This window comes from Eutrigla gurnardus, assembly GCF_963514095.1.
Source record: "Eutrigla gurnardus genome assembly, chromosome: 5".
NCBI classification, from domain to species: domain Eukaryota; kingdom Metazoa; phylum Chordata; class Actinopteri; order Perciformes; family Triglidae; genus Eutrigla; species Eutrigla gurnardus.
In genome coordinates this window covers 20,098,873-20,118,835 of record NC_139919.1, presented here as the reverse complement: position 1 = coordinate 20,118,835, position 19,963 = coordinate 20,098,873, and the positions used below count along the sequence as shown (strand labels likewise).

General features: G+C 43.4%; 1 protein-coding gene across 3 annotated transcripts in view; it reads left to right on the top strand.

Moving 5' to 3' along the window:
- mid2 (midline 2) overlaps positions 1 to 19,963 on the top strand; it is a 96,271-nt gene that overhangs the window by 68,395 nt on the left and 7,913 nt on the right. For all 3 annotated transcript variants that reach the window (XM_084009022.1, XM_084009023.1, XM_084009021.1), the window contains 5 exons: positions 918 to 1,025; positions 4,233 to 4,381; positions 5,356 to 5,483; positions 5,587 to 5,730; positions 11,182 to 11,343. In XM_084009022.1, the coding sequence (XP_083865148.1) occupies positions 918 to 1,025; positions 4,233 to 4,381; positions 5,356 to 5,483; positions 5,587 to 5,730; positions 11,182 to 11,343 (691 nt within the window). The remainder of the gene's footprint in view (positions 1 to 917; positions 1,026 to 4,232; positions 4,382 to 5,355; positions 5,484 to 5,586; positions 5,731 to 11,181; positions 11,344 to 19,963) is intronic.

The window sequence follows — 19,963 nt, the reverse complement described above, 5'->3', positions numbered from 1 at the left end:
GGAAATCATGATAAAGCTCTTGGAGCAAACAAAGCAGTGATAAGGTGTGTGTGTGTGTGTGTGTGTGTGTGTGTGTGTGTGTGTGTGTGTGTGTGTGTGTGTGTGTGTGTGTGTGTGTGTGTGTGTGTGTGTGTGTGTGTGTGTGTGTGTGTGTGTGTGTGTGTGTGTGCTGCGTGGCAACCAATCACAAGATGCTGTGTTGTTTTTATCTCATTCAGAGGAGCATTGTGACTGACTCACAAGTTCCAGCTTGCAGATCTTGAGATTAAATCTGCTGGCGAAACAGCAGCCGAGTCGGTTGTGAACCACCGGCCCCTGAATTGTGTTTGATCAAATGTCCCAAAGCAGGAGACGTAGACGCAAACTCATCTCACATCATCGACATAGATAGAATTGTATTTTACAATCTGGCTAAAGTGTTTGTAGAACTTCAGGGTTTCCTTAGTGAGTAACACCCCACACACACAAGAGTGTGAAGTCGCTGGCTGTTCATTTAGTGTTAGCCTGAGATGGTGGACTTGATGGTTCGTTGCCGTGGCAACTTTGGTCCTAAAATAATCATAGAATGTATTAAATCGGTCTGGAGTAAGCAAAAATCTGCCAGTGAATTAATGAGTGTCTTCGTGTGAGCTTTCTTAATGAAGAGTTGAATATTCCAACAATCCCCATATTTCTTGTTCCTAATGAGTGAAATAAACGTGTTTGACAAAATAAAGGTGCAGCTGGATGAATATCTTGCAGAATTGGGTGGTTAGTACCATTGACTGTACCAGTGTGTCTAGTGTCAGCCTTCCAAGGACCCTGGGTCAGTGTATGCTGTGTAATGAATGAATGATTTCTTGTCAGTTAAAGAGTTTGAAATCACTTACCTCAGGTGATACCAAGTTAAATTCCAATGCCTCTGCCTCTGCCTCCAGGTGAACACGGCCATGCACGAAGCCAAGCTGGTGGAGGAGTGTGACGAGCTGGTGGAGATCATCCGCCAGAGAAAACAGGTCATCGCCGTGAAGATCAAAGAATCCAAGGTGAGACAAGATATCATACATCATTTCATCCATAGTGTGTGTCGATTCATACGGTTACATCTCACCGCCCTATGAAGAAGCTCAGCTCTCGGTCACAGTCCACCGCTGGAGAAACGGTGGTTTTGTAACTTTATTCAGGAGAATAAATGTGAGAGGAGCAGCACCGTGGACGGAATATATATTGGACTGGATCTCTCTGCGTCGGCTGCCTTGTGTAGTTGCCCGCTTGTTGGCCCGAAACGCACATCACATGGATGCTTCAGGAGGAATGGAAAAGATAAGTAAGGAAAAAGAGCAGTGGCCTCTTCCACATGCAGGAAGCCTGAATGTGTGTGGAAAGAAGCTGAGATGGCAGCAAAGGCTTTAGTGAACTTGCTGCAGGGCTTACTGTACGGACATCTGTGTGTGTGTGTGTGTGTGTGTGTGTGCGGCCATTTGTATATGGGTGATTTGTTGCCCTATGAGCGCAGAGGGTTTCAACCCTAAATCTCACCCTCCCAGAGGTGAGGTTTTAAGTGCTTGTGGAAGATCCTCTGAGGCAGCAAAAGAGCTTTGTCGGGGGCTGAAAGATTTCTGAACACAAGGACCGAAGTGTGTGTGTGTGTGTGTGTGTGTGTGTGTGTGACTGTGACTGTGTGTGTGTGTGTGTGTGTGACTGTGCGAGGGAGCATGTGTGTGTCAGAGTGTGTCCGCAGTGATTGCAGACAAAGAGCAAGGCTTTTTTTTTCCCCTCCTGAGAGTCTGGGCCTGTAAAAGGCTGTCTAGTAGAGGGCAGAGGAGTGAAACACAGGAGACGGAGGAGAGAGAAGTACTCATAAAAGGCACCGGACGAGCGCTTGATTGATGTCGGCAGGTGATGTGTTAGTGTTTGAGGCCGTTTCAGGGTCAAGAAAGATGATGAAATGCACCTTGAGTAATTGGGATAATCACGGGTGTGTTCAAACGGATCACGGGTGTGTTTTGCTCGGGTCGAGTAAACGTAGGTTGTTTGAGGCATTGTGATGTTTTTCTGTTCAGAACGGTGTTGGGAAGGGAATTGTTCAGAGGTGACTCTGCAATAGGATAACAGGATTACGCAGGCGTGATGGCGGTGAGCAGAGCTGGGCAAGGTGCTCCCATTGTCGCCTCGAAGGAGACTCGGCAGTCGTGCTTAATCTGTCGCTGCCCAAACAAAAACACTCTATTCCCATGTTGTGGTGTGTGTGAGAGCGTCTTTATCATGTGTCTCCGCTCTGCCCTCCACCCTTCTCTGCTGCTCATTCTGAAAACTACCTTAACTCCTTTAGAGCCTCGAGGCTTGACCACTCTCCAACTTCTAATAAGAGATGTTATTAACGTTAAAAATGATCAACATTTGAATCAGAATCTGTACTGAACATAATTTAATAGTTTGACACTTTTGGAAATACATCTATATTTACTTTCTTGCTGAGAGTTCAATGAGAAGATTAATACTCTGTTATGTTTATACATTAAATATCGAGCTGGAGCCAGAAGCTGATTTTTGTTTGCTCAAATTAACCTTTTTTCCTTTTTCTGTGCTCAAAATGTCCCGACATTTGAGTCCTGATTAGACTATTTCAGCTTGTGATGGTGAGCCACTCAAACACACACACACACATACACCGTGCCATATTATTCTCCGAGACAGGGAGTAATAATCTCTAAAATTGTTTGTGGCACGTGTTACCAAATAATAGCCCCTCTATTAAACCGGTCCCGCCTTTCCTCTTTGTGCGGTCAACAAACCTGCACAAATGTCAAACAGATTATTGTGGACTTGGTCGAAGACCAGCAAAGACATCAATTGAAAAATCCATTAAGTCGCCAGCTTAGAGAGGCTTCGGAGCAGCATTAGCTTCCCCAGCAGTAGAAAGCGAAGGCACATTAGAAACTGTTTTGATTCTTTGAGAGCTTGTCATGACAAGCTCTTCACTGATTGCCACCCAGTGTGTTTTTTTTTTTTACTGAATTTGCATAATTGAAACCCTGCAAGCAAAAAACTAAAATGCTTTGCTGAACAGATAAATGACTGGTCCTGAAAGGGCACTCATGATTTGATATGTTCTGCTCTTTTTTATTTTATTTTACTGTTTAGAGATTCAAGTTGTCTGCTTTCTCAGACGATAAAGAGACTTTACGTTTACCATTTAAACATTCAAAGACATTTCACTCAAGCGTTTTCATTCAAGCCGACATTTCGTTTACGCTCCCCATATTAAAGCTGGAATTGAATTCTAGAGCTCACCTTTTCCCTTGACAGCCTTGCGACTGATGAGCCTTGTTGTTTCCTCTCCTGGGATTCTAAGTTCAACTGAGGAATCATGACATGAGCCCTAATGAAGATAAATTGATTACTTTAATTCAAAAGACCGTACAATGGCTTCCTTGTGCTCAGTTAGAAATTATGTGTATGACAGCCATCAGTCACATCAGTTTTTATTTTAAGTATGGTTTAGTTTTTCTGCTAGTCTGAGTGTAGAATTTACTAATCCGTATTAGGGCCACTGTAAAAAAAGAAAGGAAAAAAAATACGGAGCCGAGAGAGGTGGGCAATATTCAGAGAAAAAAAATGCAAGTTTGCGAATTTATAAAGTCGCAGATTTGCTACTTTGTTACAATGCTAACAACCGGCATGTATGCTAGCTAACTTCCCATGAATGTACGCATTTCTTTTTCTAATTAATACATCACAACGTGTGACAGCGCCTTGCTAAGGTCCTTACGGTGATAGCTGTTGATGGTTAATGTTCTTAGCCCATTCATGGGAAGTTAGCTAGCATACATGCTGGTTGTTAGCATTGTAACAAAGTAGCAAATCTGCGACTTTATAAACTAACTTTATAACTACAAGTTCATGTGCTTGTTCAAGCATTGTAATAAAGCTTCAGCTAAATCTAACGCCTGCAGTGTGGCAACTTCACCTGGCTGGCGTCATTTCGGGGTGATGCTACCAATACAGAATTTCTATCCGTATTTTAGAGCAATTTGGCTGCAAAGTGTAATTATACTTCCTGGACGTACAAGAGCATATGTGTTGATGTGGCTGTCACAATGATGAATGCCTCATATCGACAGACCGAAAGAAAAGCTGCACAGCCCCGTCACCAAGTAACGGCGTTTCCCTTCGATGCTCAGATTGAGCGAATGAATATAAATGGGTGCGCTGCAGCATAGCAACGCGGTCTGTATTTGTGTTTGTTCCAGGTGATGAAGCTGCGTAAGTTGGCTCAGCAGATTGCAAACTGTCGCCAGTGTCTGGAGCGCTCCAGTGCCCTCATCACACAAGCCGAGCAGAGCCTGAAGGAGAACGACCACGCCCGCTTCCTCCAGACCGCCCGCAATGTAGCAGAAAGGTTGGTGACGTAGTGCACACACACACACACAGGAAGGGAGGGAGAAAAAAGGGACACGGTGGCTGGTAATGTTGTTTACACTATACTTTACACCAGTACATATGCACATCAACAGGCTACAAAACACAACACATGAGACTAGCAGGAATAAATCCAGTGGTAAAAATCTAAAACATCCCTGCCCTACATCGAGTTTGACTTTTTCCATCTCTGAAATCCAATCTTGAAAAAGTAATGCTGCTGGTGCAATCAGCATTATATCAGATCTCTTTGGCTCCTGGCATCAATGACAGGCCTCATCTATCGTTTTAAGTGGCCAGCTCTGTGGTTTCTCTTTCGACCTGCATACTTTTGTAATACCTTCATCACTTCCACCCTTTCTCACTCTTTCTCTCACACATACGGAAGGTCTGTGCGAAAGTCTGGTTTGGCCGGGCCTCTGCTATTTTCCAGCGCCTGGCCAGGCGCTTTATTGACCGGCTGGTTTCTCTTCACTGAGGAACACAAGTCTCAAAGAGCAGCACCGGTCTGCGCTCTGCTCTGTGTCCCTGCCAGCGCTGTGGTTCAGGCTGGCCTCTGCCACAGACAGCTCACTGATGCTCTAAGCAGAAGTAGGCACAAGTTTCCACAGAGCTGCACAGACTATGGAGACAGTGTGTCAACGTGTGTCTATTCCTATATTGTTTTTATTTTATATTCTATTCCTCTTTATTTTCTTTCCTTCCCCCCGGTGCCCCTCATCTTTTTCTCACCACTACCGTCTGCCACCTCTTCCCTCTTGTTACCTCCCTTCCTTCACCCATCGCCTCACATCTGTCCACCTCCTCATCACCTTTCCCCTTTCTCGTCCTCCCCCCCCTGTTCCTCTCACCGCCTCATTTGACGTCTCTTCGACCCTCCTCTGCTCCCTCACCTCTCTGCCGCTCCCCTGACATTTTCCTCTCCTCACTCCTCATGTCCTGACCGCTCTAAAGGGTTGCCATGGCGACAGCCTCCTCCCAGGTACTCATCCCCGATGTGAACCTGAACGAGGCGTTCGACAACTTTGCCCTGGACTTTTCTCGAGAGAAGAAGATTTTGGAAGGACTCGATTATCTAACGGGTATGAGTCTGGTCTACACCTAAAGCATTTCGCCAAAACATAACTTTAATATTATTTTTCTATACATAATTATTGTACACAATGTTGTTTCCTCAACGTGTAGCTCCCAACCCACCATCCATAAGAGACGAGCTGTGCACCGCCTCCCACGATACCATCACCGTTCACTGGACGTCGGAGGACGAGTTCAGTGTCACCTCCTATGAGCTGCAGTACACCATCTACACCGGCCAGACCAACTTCATCAGTGAGTCTTATGCACACACACACACAAGAAAGGTATTAAGGGGATCTTTATAGGATGTTCTTCATCAAGGGTCGGCCAAGAGAGATCCACTACGTTGTTGAAAGGAAGTGGATATCAAACAGACAATTTTATTTCAAAGATTCCCATCCAGTAGCCTCTTGAAGGCTGCTAGCATGAAGGCTTCTGTTATATCATTAGAGCAGAATACCTGCATGATAACTTCAAAGATTAGATCACTCCGGCATCAAGAGTGCTTTTCATCAAACGCTGTCAAATTTAAAGAGCTTTCAAAGTGAGACTGTGTCACTTCTACAGAGGAAAAGAGGAATTCATGAGCAATAAAAAACAATGAGGGGTTTTGCTGTTACAGCTTCACTTGGTCTGGTGTGACCAATACCTTACGGTGACTAATATTTTCTATAGTATAATTGATAATACTGAATGAGTTTTCTGACTCCTGTATTTGCTTATTATGCTACATTTGGCTTTTTAACAGGATCCTGTAATTGTGGCCGCTGCCAAAGCTACACGCTCTCACTTTAAGCCATTTGAAAACGGATTCTTACGTCTCACAAATGCAATGTGAAAGAAACACACTCATTCACGTTGACCCTCTCTGCCATTACAAGGGGAAATCAACTGGAGCACAGCATTACTTTGAGCATTGCTCAGTCTTATTTTCATATGTTCAATATTTGATGAACACTGTGTTGCATAACCTAGATTTTCTATCCAACTTTAGTCTTTGCCGTCGTCCACGCTTGTATTTATAGAGCGATGGAGCTGAGTTATCAAGACTTCTTGTAATATAAATAGGACATACAGTACATATCGCGAGGGGAGGCCTCAAACGGATTCACTATTTAGTATCCGCTTCTTCTTCTTCAAGCTGTGTGAAAAGTCGAAGAGATGAGGATGTAAAAATCCCTGCTGCCCACTTTTGACCTCATTCATTTCTCCCAAAGCTCGTCTTTGTTTCAGCGTTGTAAGGATATCAGGGTCTGTTCTCTGGATATGTTTGGAAGCATTTTGGATCTGCTAGCAGAATTGTTTCCCCGCATTGTCTCATTTGCCTCATTAATCCAGCCGCCATGGTAAATGACTTTCATTGCTTGTCTTGTTACACGGGGAAGCTGCACTGTATAGAGCTGCACGCATTGTGACTTCTAGGAGCAATTTTACGAGTTTTTGGTGCTGATATGGGATCCAATATCACCACTATGTGGCTGTCAGCCCTTAATGTTTTGGATCATAACTCTTTGGTTTAATTTGACGTTTCATCGTTGTAATAGGTCTACTGCTTTACATCACAGTTCCATGTATATTACATAAGACATCTTCACAAAATCCAAATCCGTGTAATATGACATTAATACTTAATATTATATAATATGATATGTTGGAAGTCAGTTTACTTAGAATAAGAATTTTAAGATGTTACAGTCTAACGCCCCACCTTTGTCACATATAGTTGCCTCTTTTTCCTTCATTCCTACAAAGCGTTATCCAATCTTCCTCATATTTTGGATATTTTACCAGATATATATTATTCGTGGACAGGATCTATGTATTTGGCCCCCATAACAAGCATCCCAGCTGATTGTCTATCATTACATAAATGAAGGGAAAGAAAGATGACTGTGAAGGAGGAGAGGAATGGGAGAGCAGGTGAGGACCAGAGTGGATAATGGTTACTTAGGGAAGATGACAATTACCACTTACTGATATGAGGAGGATATGGTTGATGTACATCAGCATCCATGTGCACACACACACACACACACCTGTGCCTCCTTTCATCATCTCCTTTCCTCTCCTCCTCCCTGCGCAGCCTGACATTTCCCCATCTAACCGTGCATCTCAAGTGCCCCAGTCATTCGTACATCAGGATACATTTCAGCTGTGATAGACTGAGTGACTCAGATATTCAGCAGTCTGCTGCCACAGAGTCCTCAGAGATTCACAGGAGCAACTGAGAAAGAGAGAAACACATTTAGCCCGCCACACCAGTTTGTAGTTTGTACCATAGCTTTTTTTTTTTTTTTTAAAGGTTGTGTGGCTAAATGCTCCCACTTGAGGGCCGTCCTTTTTTTCCTCCTGGCTTCCCGCAAGGAAGGGGTTTCTTCAGATCATCCGAGCACGGCAGCAGAAAATAGAACCAGCAAGTGAAACCGAGTACCACGGAGAATAGTGAGCAATGTCAAAGAGCCAAATATGACAGCCAGTAAAGATGTCTGCACTGTAATAGTGGAGCTGCTACCTGTGGCCCTTTGCAAGCTGCAGTCGTGTTGATGACCCACTTTCATTTTATAATGTTGATCCCTGCGATGAGGAGCCGGAAAGATTTTAGGTATCGAGAGAATGAGGAAGACATAAGAGTAGAAAAGTCAAGCGTATTTGCTGAATAACTGGAGTGAGTGCAGGGTTTCCTTTGGAGGGTTCAGTGTTGATTCTCACTTTCTTAATGTTGTTCTTTTATGAACCTGATCTCAACACTGAAATATAATAATGGCTCTAAATAATATGTCACTTTTTTGCTAATAGATTTAGATTTAAGTGTTTAGTGAAATAGTCTAGGGGTTCATTTTCAGCATACACTTTTCCACTTTAATGGCCCTAATGTATATACACTCAAATTAAAGTAAATTAAAAGGAATAGTTGGCACGGAAGCAGTATCTTTTGTCTGGAAACAAACAAGATAAACTGTGTTCATTAGTGAGCTTTGGAGCTGCTGGTTGGAGGGATTTGTTACCTTTGGACGGAGTCAAGATGAGTGTATCCCCCTGCTTCCGCTCTTTATAATAATAATAATGGATTTAATTGCACTTTGAAATACAAATGAAATCTCAAGGTGCTTGCTAAGCTAAGCTAAAACAACCATCTCTTTTTTGTGATCTAATTGTTGGTGCTTTAAGAAAGCAAATAAGTGTATTTCCCCAAATGTTATTGATTAAAATAACTAAAAACGTTAAATCGAGGCAAATCATCATCATGGGAGGAGTCGCTCCCACTGAGATGGTTCAAATCTCTGCATTTGGAGAGGACATCGTTCAGAGTGTCAGCTGGATCGATCCTCGTAGCAGAGTTTGATGAAATGTTGATGAGGGTTCAGTGTTTGTGGGAAACAGTGAGACAACAGTAAAGTTATGTGAAGGCTCTGAGAGATAGATGCTGGTGATGAATAATATTCCTGTTATTGATGCACAGCTGCTCACACACACACACACACACACACACACACACACAGAGAGTTACCATTATCTCTATGTTACATCATCAAAGACAACCTCCTCCAGTCCCAGGATACTTTGGGTTTCTGTTCCCTTCTCATCTGTCCACAGACACAAACAGACACACACACAAGTACACACACACACACACAGACACACACACACACAGTACTGTACACACTCTGATGTCTGGATGCAAGACAAAAGCCGATCAATTTCCCCCCATTCCCCTTATCTTTCTCTTTTTTCTCGAATGACACATTCGGTTATTGCTCCGCCAATCTTTGAAGTCACAAAGCAGCAGCACTCAGTTAGTGTCGGAAAGCTCCTTTTCAGTGGTAGAAGTAGCACTAGCGGTATTGCTGTGCGCTGACCTAATTTGATTTTGCAAAAAAAAGGGAGAGGTGCTATGGAGATCAAACGCTTTAAAAATGGAAAGCAGCGTGAAGTCCCTCTCCCTCGTCTTTTTTTCCCCCTCACTTTTTTTGAAAAGCCCACGTAACATCGCAGCATCCCTAATTTCGACATGAATCCGCCGAGATGACAGGTGGGAGGCACGATTTCCACAACAAGGGACAGCTGTCCCACTAAAAAAACGACACGCTCGCTTTTTGTCCCGTTGTTTTCATTTCATTGTCGACGGCTGGATGCGTATTTGTAAGAGCCAGCCGACATGAAATGCAGATGAATCTGCTCGGCCGTCTCTGGATGCAAAGTGGATTGTGTAAATTCAAGGTGTAGAGGAGCTCCTCTTCAACACGCTTTCTTCTCCTCCGTCGTGTGGAAGGGAGATGAAAGCCCTCCGCTGTGTTTCTCTTTTGTCTGAGAGAAAGCTCGTGGAAGTCAGCAGATACGCGAAGACGCAGCCTTCCCTCTAACTTTCCCCTCCCTTCATTCATTCTTAACGCCGCCTCACTTTTAAAGGCCTTATTTGCGTCCTGTGAAGTATTTATATTTACAAGCAGACTCCAGGCTATGACTTATGCATGCTGTTACCATCTTGTTCAATAATTCACAAGGCATCTTCAACAGAAGGGACAAGGCAGGCGTGGCCCTGAGAGCTCTCTCCCTCTCAGGGTTTGTGTTTCCTCGCAAATCTGGGATGGCGGGAGGACGGGGGGGAGGAGGGGGGAGACAATGACAGGGATTGTTATTCTACCTCCAACTCAACAAACATTAACTTCAGCTGCACTGCTAAAAACAAGATGCTCCGTTTGTTCTGGCAAGGGTCTGTTTGAATTTTTTAAGGTGGCTGAATGTGTGTTCATAAATCATCACATCCTGTCAGTGATTCTCCTACAGTTAGTGAATCTCCAGGTTTAACTAGCAGTGCAATGAATAACGTGGTGAGAGATGCCCTGTCCTCCTCCTCTTTCACAGCCGGGGACACCGACAGACGCTAATTTCGCACCGCGTTTTGTTTTCCTCACACGGCGACTGTCACATGTCCTGCAGTTTTCGCGACGGCTAATTGGAATAAACAACCGCCTCCCACAACATCCCTGCCCTATCGAATGTGCACCTCTCAGCTTGTGTGGAAAGTTGTGCTTTAAAAAAATTCAAAAAATGCCGCTTCATAGAATCAGATGTTGGGGAATATCGGCGAGTAATTACAAACGAGGCTGGAGGGCCAAAAAGCAGCCCATTATAGACGAGCCTGTCAGGAAGCCCTGAGCTGAGATTTCATTTTCAGCCTTCACAGTTGGCTGCAGCCGAGACACTGGAAAGTGTACTGGAGCCGGTGACTGCAGAGCTAACCTCAGCCATTACTAACCCTCCTACTGCCAGCCGCTCTCTATCGCAGCACTGGGGTCATGTTGCTATCGCTCACGTTTGCATGCATTTCAACATTAAAGGCACTCATTCACCCCCAGGCGCTCACTATAGACATGCTGTCATGTTGTGGAAATACCTTGTTCTTAATGGATTATAGATCAAGTTTAGTGAACGCACAATATCGCCTCAGGCAAAGAGGTAATCGGGTGGATCCGTACGTACACACAAATGTAGTACAACACACGGCGATGAGCCAGTGAGACGACCCGCTTGATGTTTGGAGGGGAAAATACTGCAGGTTTTTTGGGGGGAGGATTGTATTTTTGTGCTCTTTTGAACATCACAGAAAAAAAATCTCAGCAGGAGTCCAATGTGATTAGCCTGAAAACATCAGCAGACCTTGACATCTCATGCCATGTGTGTGCATTTTTGTTGATCCGCCAGGTTTGTACAACTCGGCAGACAGCTGGATGATCGTACCCAACATCAAGCAGAACCACTACACGGTGCACGGCCTGCAGAGTGGCACCCGTTACATCTTCTTTGTCAAGGCTATCAACCAGGCAGGAAGCCGCAACAGCGAGCCGGCCCGCCTCAAAACCAACAGTAAGTGACGCCACGAGTGACGCGCTTTTCTATGAATATTTACAAGCCTTGTTATTTTGATAATACAAAGTCTGTGTCATTTGTTCAACATGGTTCACAGGTTGTCACTTATCAAAGCTTCCCCTAGGGGGCCTTATCGTTCATTTATAAATGAGAGAAGCACAAGGAGAATTAGAACTAATTTAGATTACATTTTGATTTGTAGAAATTTGTATGCATCGCTTTCAGTTTCCATCCAAAGAGTTAATTCTTCCTGCCGGAAGGCGATGAAAGGAGGAAACTGATTTCTGTCATTTGACTGCATGTTGCATGAGCACTTCTCCCAAAGGTTTTAGTCCATAAGTGAATAAGTGTTTAGTGTATCATGTGCAGACACTTCTTTATATTCATGAAAGGGGGGTGTCACTGACAGCTGTGTTGAATCAGAAAGCTGCCCGTGTGACAGTTGCATCATCCTCAATGAGAACAGAGAAGCTGGATATAAACACACATTCTGTGACTTTGCTTTTTGCATCTTTCTTAATACATGTTTGTTTTGTTTTTTAGTAGCATCAGATTAATCTGTGAGAGCGTGTACTAAACAATTTCTCCCTTTAAACTTTCCAGAATATTTCTATTATGAATTTGGAGGAATTAGATCTGTCCTTGTAAATAGAATAATTTGATTTTTAACCATAAATATCATATTCAAACTTTTTAACCACTTCTTTAGCAATGTTGACATTAACCCAAGCATCAGCACATGCATATGTGGATTTAATTACTCTTAATAGAGAATCGTGGTTTTTGCATTTGCTCCATATACGAATAAGGTAAGTTTTATTGTTAACTGAGGTTTCTGGGGGGTTTTTTTTTTTTTTTGTAAAATCATATTGCAATGTGAGGAAAAAGTGCCAAGATTTCAGCAGAGCCGATTTCAGTAAATAGTGCATATAAGAGCACCTTCTTTCTTTCTGTTCCTCTCCCACATATCTGTAAACTTGTACTGAGATGTGCTTCTCTTTCACACTCCCACTTTTTGTGCTACATTGGATGAGGAAAAAGTGGAGAATGTTGATAGGTAGCATTATGTATTCCCCTTTAATCGCTTCTTTTTTCCTTTTCTGTTTGGTTATATTCTCTCACTCTCTCTCTGCCTCAGCTAAGTTACTCAGTTTCATGTTTAGCAGCAAGTTTCTAAACACCGAGGAACGTTGTCACATCTCCTCTCCGCCGAACGTTGCACTCCCCTCGTTCCTGGCACATTCACAGTCGTCGTTTTTCTGGCTGAATGCAGAATTTTTCACTTTGAAAAGATTTATGTTTAATTGACACCTTTTCTACATGGTACATTTCTGTGTTTCTCTGCTGCAGAATCTTATCCTGGACATGAATTCTGTTTGTTTCTTTATATACTTCTCATTCCTGTAAAAGTACACCGTGAATAAATATAGAGAAGGAACTAGATGGAGAAAAAGTGAACAAATGAGTAAATAAACTCAGAAAAAGAGGACGTAGATGAAAGACGTACATGACTACTAAAAAATGCTTTGTGTAGCATAACCGACACATCCTTCTTGTATTTTTAATGTGCATTTAAAACAGTGAAGGGGAACAGTATGGATGTGTATAAAGCCAGATCACGAGTGAAATAATCTCCGGCTTTACTGCAGCATGTAAACGGTTAAAACCTCAGTGGTAAAGCTAATTTAGGATTTGCCTCAAGGGTGCTCAATAAAATTTTAAAACCAGTCTTAAATTACAGCAGAAGTGCAGCGAAACTAAAATGGAGCTGATGTGTCAACTTCTCTTAGCTGCTGTCAGGAGTCTGGCTGTGGCATTTGGGATTAATTGTAATCTGGATACACTGCTGGTGAAGTAGGTGTGAGGGGAAACTGCAGTCGTCAGGATGATCTCTCTCTTTCCGTCACTGACACAAACACACACCCTCTCGCTCTGCTTTCCTGAGAGCAGGGGTAGATCGGGCTGACACGCAATCTAAACCTGTCGGCTCCGGCTTCAAGACAAATGGATAAAAAGAAATACAGCTGTAAACAATAAGAGTTTCTCTGCTGGACATGGGTATTAAAAATAGTATTTCTTTTACCCGGGGCTCCTTCAGTGTCAGAGATGAGAGAGAAAAGACTGGTGACATCTAAACTATTTACCCTCGTGGAGGATTTAGCAGCTAAAGAGCCAGATCATTCTTTCAGTGGTTGGTAGAGACCAAAAACAGAGCTAAAAGATGTGATATTGATATGAAATTGATATTGGCATGGTCATATTCAAATGGAACTGGTCATTAAAATGGTGCAATTTCATTTGACATTTTGTTATTCATGTGAATTATTTAGATATAAAAATAACTGGCTGTAAATGATGAAAAAATGTAATTTAACGTAACCATTTGGTAGTACCACGCAGCCCACTAGATGGCGCTCTGAAGCCCACCAGTGAGCCCCATTGGTTGGGAGTGGCTGACTTGTAAATAAATGAGTGGTAAGAAAGTTCTGTCTTCAAACAACTTAAACCAGAATATTGGCTCTAAGCTAATAGGACACATGGGCATACGGTACATTTTGTCCCCTTTTATGTTCATATTAGCAATGAAATATATTTTATAGTTAGGAGTGATACGGAGCCTCTTAGGGGAGCTCTACCCCGTCTCCACCACTTAACCTGTGCTGCCCCTGTATTCAGTAATGCCATCTGGCACTTTCAAGTGAACCCTTTATCCTTAAGTATCAGCAGCAGGCCCTCTATCTGACTTTCTGCCCCCCCAAGTCAGAATCTTCCATACAGACCCCCGCCCGCGGGACACGGAGCGTGTCGGTGCTTGAGTTCTTTTCTTACGGCATTAGAGTGGATTAGTGCCTCCGTGTGATGTGGGCACGCCGTGTAGCCGGGGAGCGTTTTGAGGTGAAGTGCAGGGTATCTGGAGCTGGCAGTCAGCTCGCTGTCACTGATGCTCTCTACAGGGAACAAGAGAAATAACACTAAGCAGCAGTTTGATTTGTAATAGGCTGCTTTGACACAGATGAATGGGATGAGGTGTATAGGTGTTATTGTATCTCAGTACAGTAAAGCTCTATTGCCTTTTATTGATATTTACACAAACCTTTTTTCGGTTTGGTTGTTTTGGCACTGAAAGCACTCTGGTTGTGTCTTTGTTCTCAGGATGTGAACCAAACGAACCCTGCCTGTTAACATAAACTAGACGTCAACGTATGTGATTCCAGAAAAAATAATTAGCATCCACATTATAGAATATCCAGTGTTAGCGTAGCACAAAGCTGAATGTAAATCCCCCCCGGCCTCCTCGTCCACTCCCACTGTCTGTCACCTTGTTGTCTGGCAGCCGATGCCATCACAAAAGCTGGGAGAGCTTGTCCACCCACAGCCAAGTTGGGTTGAGGTTTTCAGCCTGTGATTGGCAGCAGGCATTTCTCTCTGCTGTAATGGTTTAGACAAGCCATCAAAATAACAAAAACATTCAATATTTGTATCCAAGATTGTGGTTTTCATCATGTCACCTGCATGTCTTCGCTCCCCCCCTTTCTGTTATCTCCCACTTCCCTCTTCTTCTCGGAGGAATCGCTATTCATTATTACATGCTTCACTCTTCTGTGCCGGTGAAGCCTGAGCTGTGTTTTTTTTTTAAATGGGTCACAACAAAAAGTGATCACAAATATCTCACTTTGACAGGCTTATTTATTTCCTCTCCGGACTCCGCTGATGTACGAGCTCTAGTAGCGAGCTTTTGAGCCGAGAACCACGACTTCTTTTTCCTGGTGAAGCATCTCTTACGTCTGTGGCTCGATTGGAGGGTTTAGCTGTCACATTTTTCAAAAAACGAGAGGCTCTGGAGGCTTTTAGCCTAAGCTCATCATATATTTCAGGCAGAGGCTCGCAAAGCTAAGAAGGCAGTGACAAGTCGCACAGATACTGGGAAGTCGTGCATCACAGCCGCGTCTGTTCGCAAGAGTAACTCCTAAGCACACCCATAAGTGCTGCATTGCACATACAGTATGTAAAACAAATGTGAGCAGCAAACTAACTTAACTGCTTACTCATCACAGATGCTGCAAAGAATACATTCTAGTTCTATTCAGAGGACAATCACAGCTTATTATGCTGAAGACGACACACGTGTCCTCATCTCCCTCGACAAGAACCGATTGTTAACAACGGAAAATAACGTTTGTGGGAATCGCTCATGTTGGAAAGAAACAAAGTAATTTGACGCACGCTTGTTTTTTCCCCTCCTAGAAGTCAAGAAGCATACAAGGTCCTGAAAAACCTGGAAAAAGAGTTTACATTTTCCAGTTATGGAAAACACATGTAAAATGAGAGGAAAAAGACAAATGTCTGGGAAAATCTTAAGTTGTCCTGGAAAGGGGTTTCATCATTCTCTCATTTTCCAATGAAAGATTCCTCTAAAAGGGCTAAGTTAGGTTCAAGATCATATTAGTAATTATTCAAATGGTAGTTCATAGACAAGAGTATTTAAAAAAGACCAACTTGTCATCATTTCTAAGCATGTTGAGATGATTTTATAGATGAGTTATAGCCACAGAGCTGCGCTCCCTGTCTGACACACCAGCGAGATCATCACTGAGAATGTCCTGGAAAAGACCTGGAACATGATCTCTAGCAAAGAGTGGGAACCCGGTTAAAGTCTGTTCTCTTATGCAACGGCTTGGCCTCAAACTCTCCGTGTTTACGTCCCTCTCTAACCCCTCTCTTGGCATGCTGTCCTCCGTTACCCCCGGCTGTGGCACACGATCTCTTCTTCTGGTGCCCTTTCTTCGGTCTTTATGCCATCTGTCCGTTCATCCCAGAGGTAAATCAGTTGGTCTCATAGCGAGGGCAGGCCAGAAATGCTCGCTGTAAATCCACACAGATATAAACACAAAACCGGAGGTTTATAAACACATTTGTGGCCGTGTGTGTGTGTGTGTGTGTGTGTGTGTGTGTGTGTGTGTGTGTGTGTGTGTGTGTGTGTGTGTGTGTGTGTGTGTGTGTGTGTGTGTGTGTGTGTGTGTGTGTGTGTGTGTGTGTGTTTGTCTGGTAGAGAGGCACAGAGGGAGGAAAAGGAGAAACAAGACAATGTTTTGCTGCTACAGCATCTGTCTGCCTTCAAGGATCCTACTCAGCATCACTATGAAGACACCTGGAATAACTTTAGCTTGTAGCTATTTGTGAAATTGTATAAAAGAAAACAAAACCTGCCAAAAACATCAACTTACCGGTATGTGCAGTTGATTAAACCTCACAGCAGCACAGACGGCAAAATAAAGACCTTAAATGGTGATTTTTTAAATGTTCGGCTTGTCAAATGGTGTCTAAGAAACATGCGGTCTACTTAAGAAATCATTAAAAGTATACTCTGAATGTATCATACATCATCACATACTGTATCATGATACCCAGGAACATTAAAGGGGACTGCATATGTGCAAAACACATATGGTGTGGCTTCAGAGGGCCTCTCTGGTTCTGCTGCATCGATGTCGACCCCTTTGTTGTGTTTTTTTGTCAGCGTTGTAGGAGTCCAGTGCTCTTTTCATGGCTTCGCACCTCGGCCGCGGCCCTGTCTCATGCGGTTCAGTCGGCTTGGTGGAGACAATGTTTAAATATGTGTTGTGAAGCTTTTTAGGTCACTCCATTGTCACTCCAGTGAACCCCCCGAGTGGCTCCCAGTAGTGATGCTGTAGTGTGTAGGAGTATCACAGCTAACATGTGAAGTAGCCCACAGCTTCTTGAAACACGTATGAATTAAGTATGATGAAGAAGCAGGCAGTAAGGGAGAGTGTGTGTGTGTGTGTGTGTGTGTGTGTGTGTGTGTGTGTGTGTGTGTGTGTGTGTGTGTGTGTGTGTGTGTGTGTGTGTGTGTGTGTGTGTGTGTGTGTGTGTGTGTGTGTGTGTGTGTGTGTGTGTGTGTGTGTGTGTGTGTGTGTGTGAGAGACCTTTTATTGCCATGTCCATTTTACCTCGAAGTGAACTGTGACCAGGGTCCTATGCGGCTGTCCAAAGTGAAGAGCCGGAGTATGAAAGTGGATGAAACGTGACGGATTGAGAGTGAGAGAAGAAGAGTGTCCGACGCGTAGAAGACACCAAATAGCTCTTTGCAAGGATGAGTGTCTGCAGACAGGAGTGCCCTCCATCCACTGCTTTTTTACCCATTCATACAGTCGGAGCGATGCACACTGCAAGATCCCTCTGCTGGTCCAGGTTCAGTTTCTACATCTTAATTCAACATTATTATTATACAGAATAAAGTCATTGTTTACTGTTCATAAGGATCTGGTTTTGCACATTTGTTTCCTGCTCACCTACTTTTACATTTACCATTTTTCAATATTTACCACAGATGATTTATGTTTTTGTTTTTGTATGAAAAACAAAAATAATGAGGACTATCTAATTAATTCAAATCCAAGCGCATCTAGTTGTTTTAACATTAAAAAGTCAAAGCCGCCTCTTGTGGTTGACAACATAATAATCATTATATTTGTGTTGAAAGCACCGTGTTTTTGTAGCTATTCATAAGCATGAAATTGAATTAAGGTTTGCGTCTGAGTTTGGCCACAACTTATTAGAGTGGCGAACAGAGAACCCACGTTAATCAAGCCGCTTTTATCCGACTGCGTCTCTGCTTTTTAATTGTGTGTGGCGGTAATGGATTCGTACCAACAAAGTTGCGGAGAGGAAAGCAGTTCCGCCGGTCTCACGGCATCATTATAATGCAGGGTGGGTCTGCATCTGTGTTGTCTCTGCTCCGAGCTTAGTATTCCACTCTGCAGGCCAGTGATTACCAGGTCCAGTCAGAGAGAGCAGTCTGTTCAAAGTGTCTGGGTTGATTGCGTGCTCAGGTGGAAGTCAACTACAAGATGTGATTTCATCAGCTATGAATTCCAGGCAGAGGGGAGAAAAAAATGATTTCAGATGTTCTGAAGTTTCTGTGAAGGCTTGATTTGGATTCTTTCTTTTTTACTTGCTGATATTTGCCTTCCTCTGGAGGCTTTAAATGCTATCTTATAGGAAGATAACCCCACGATTAATGTAGCTAACTTTGTGAATGTGCATTTGAAAAAGGGGCCAACTGGTGAAATCCTGCTCTGCTGAGAACGACCAGCTGCCTCCTGGTAGCACCCGTCCCACGGTGCAAAACCACCGTACGGCAACGTCCGAGAGTTTGTCATTGTGTTGTGCAAAGCTGAAGGATGGTGTGAAAGTAGGAGCGCCACCGACATTAACAGCAGCTTAAATATGTCTGCGTTCAGCAGCTCTATTGTTTACACGTGGCGATTAGGCTCTATTTCCAGTGAGCATATTGTTTGTGTCCAAACAAAAGCTCATCTACATGAATCACAGCGCTGACAGTCAAACACTGGACTGTTGACTTTATAATGTTCGTCATCCTGTTGGTAAACTATTCTGGGCGTCCATATTGTGTCTACGAAGCAGGAAGTCGGCAAACACCCCAGAGTGTCTCTATATATATGTCTGTGTGTGTGTGTGTGTGTGTGTGTGTGTGTGTGTGTGTGTGTGTGTGTGTGTGTGTGTGTGTGTGTGTGTGTGTGTGTGTGTGTGTGTGTGTACATTGTGTGTATTTCTCAGATCCCAGTCCCTGTGTTGAGTTTAAATCCAGGCTAAAAATATCACTTATCCAGGTGCCCAAGGGGTACACACATGCCTCTTTACTTATTGTTAAAGGACCTACAATAATATTTACCCAGCATGCATCTCTGATGACAGGCCTCAAGCTACCATACAGCCCCTAAAGTAAACAGTTGGAGGTGAGAGCGATGAGAGGAGAGGAAAAAGGCGAAGGGGAGGATACAAGGGGAGAGAGTGGTGGTGCATACTGAGAGATGACAGTGTCACTGGTTTGATTCCGGCATGTTTCTGTCAATCTGCACTGTGAGCTGTCAAAAGAAGGAAAAAAATACAAATCGTGCCAACATCAAAAAAAGAACAGGAGAGGGGAATCAAAGACAAACTGGTTCTGAAGGACTTCCTTGTTGAGGAAGGTCCCACTTTAAGGTGGATTAATACAAATTAGGTAGAGCGGCGCCTTTTTCTTCAACTCTACCAGCGAGAAGTAGATAGCAGTATAATCAGGCATCTGCTTGAAAGATTAGGTTGGTGCTGTTGTGTTTTTCTTTTTTGTCCCATGAAAAGAAAAAAAACAACCAACGGCTTTATTTACGTTACTTCTTACTGCATCACGGACCTCCATCGTTGTCCACGGCTGAAAATAGTCTCCCACATTAGTTATTCACACCTGATTGAGTAACATTGCAAAAACACAACCGTGCCCGCTGTTGTAAGAAAATAAAATGTATAGCTTTACTTCTCCAGGAACCAATGGGCTTGGGGCTGCTGGACTGCAGCCGACAGGAAAGGGTAGTAGAAAAGTATTAAAAGACTAAATCATAAAGCGTTTCCACATGTTGTTGCCCTCCTATATTCATTCCAGCTTCTAGGCGGGCTGTCACTGATGCACAAATAAAGTCACCTTTTCACTGTGGACAGCAGAGAACAAACGTGCTAATTAAAGCTTGGATTTAACATTAGATATAGCACTTTGTCATTTCATACTGCTTCTGGGGCTTGAGCAGGTGAGAATGTGGAG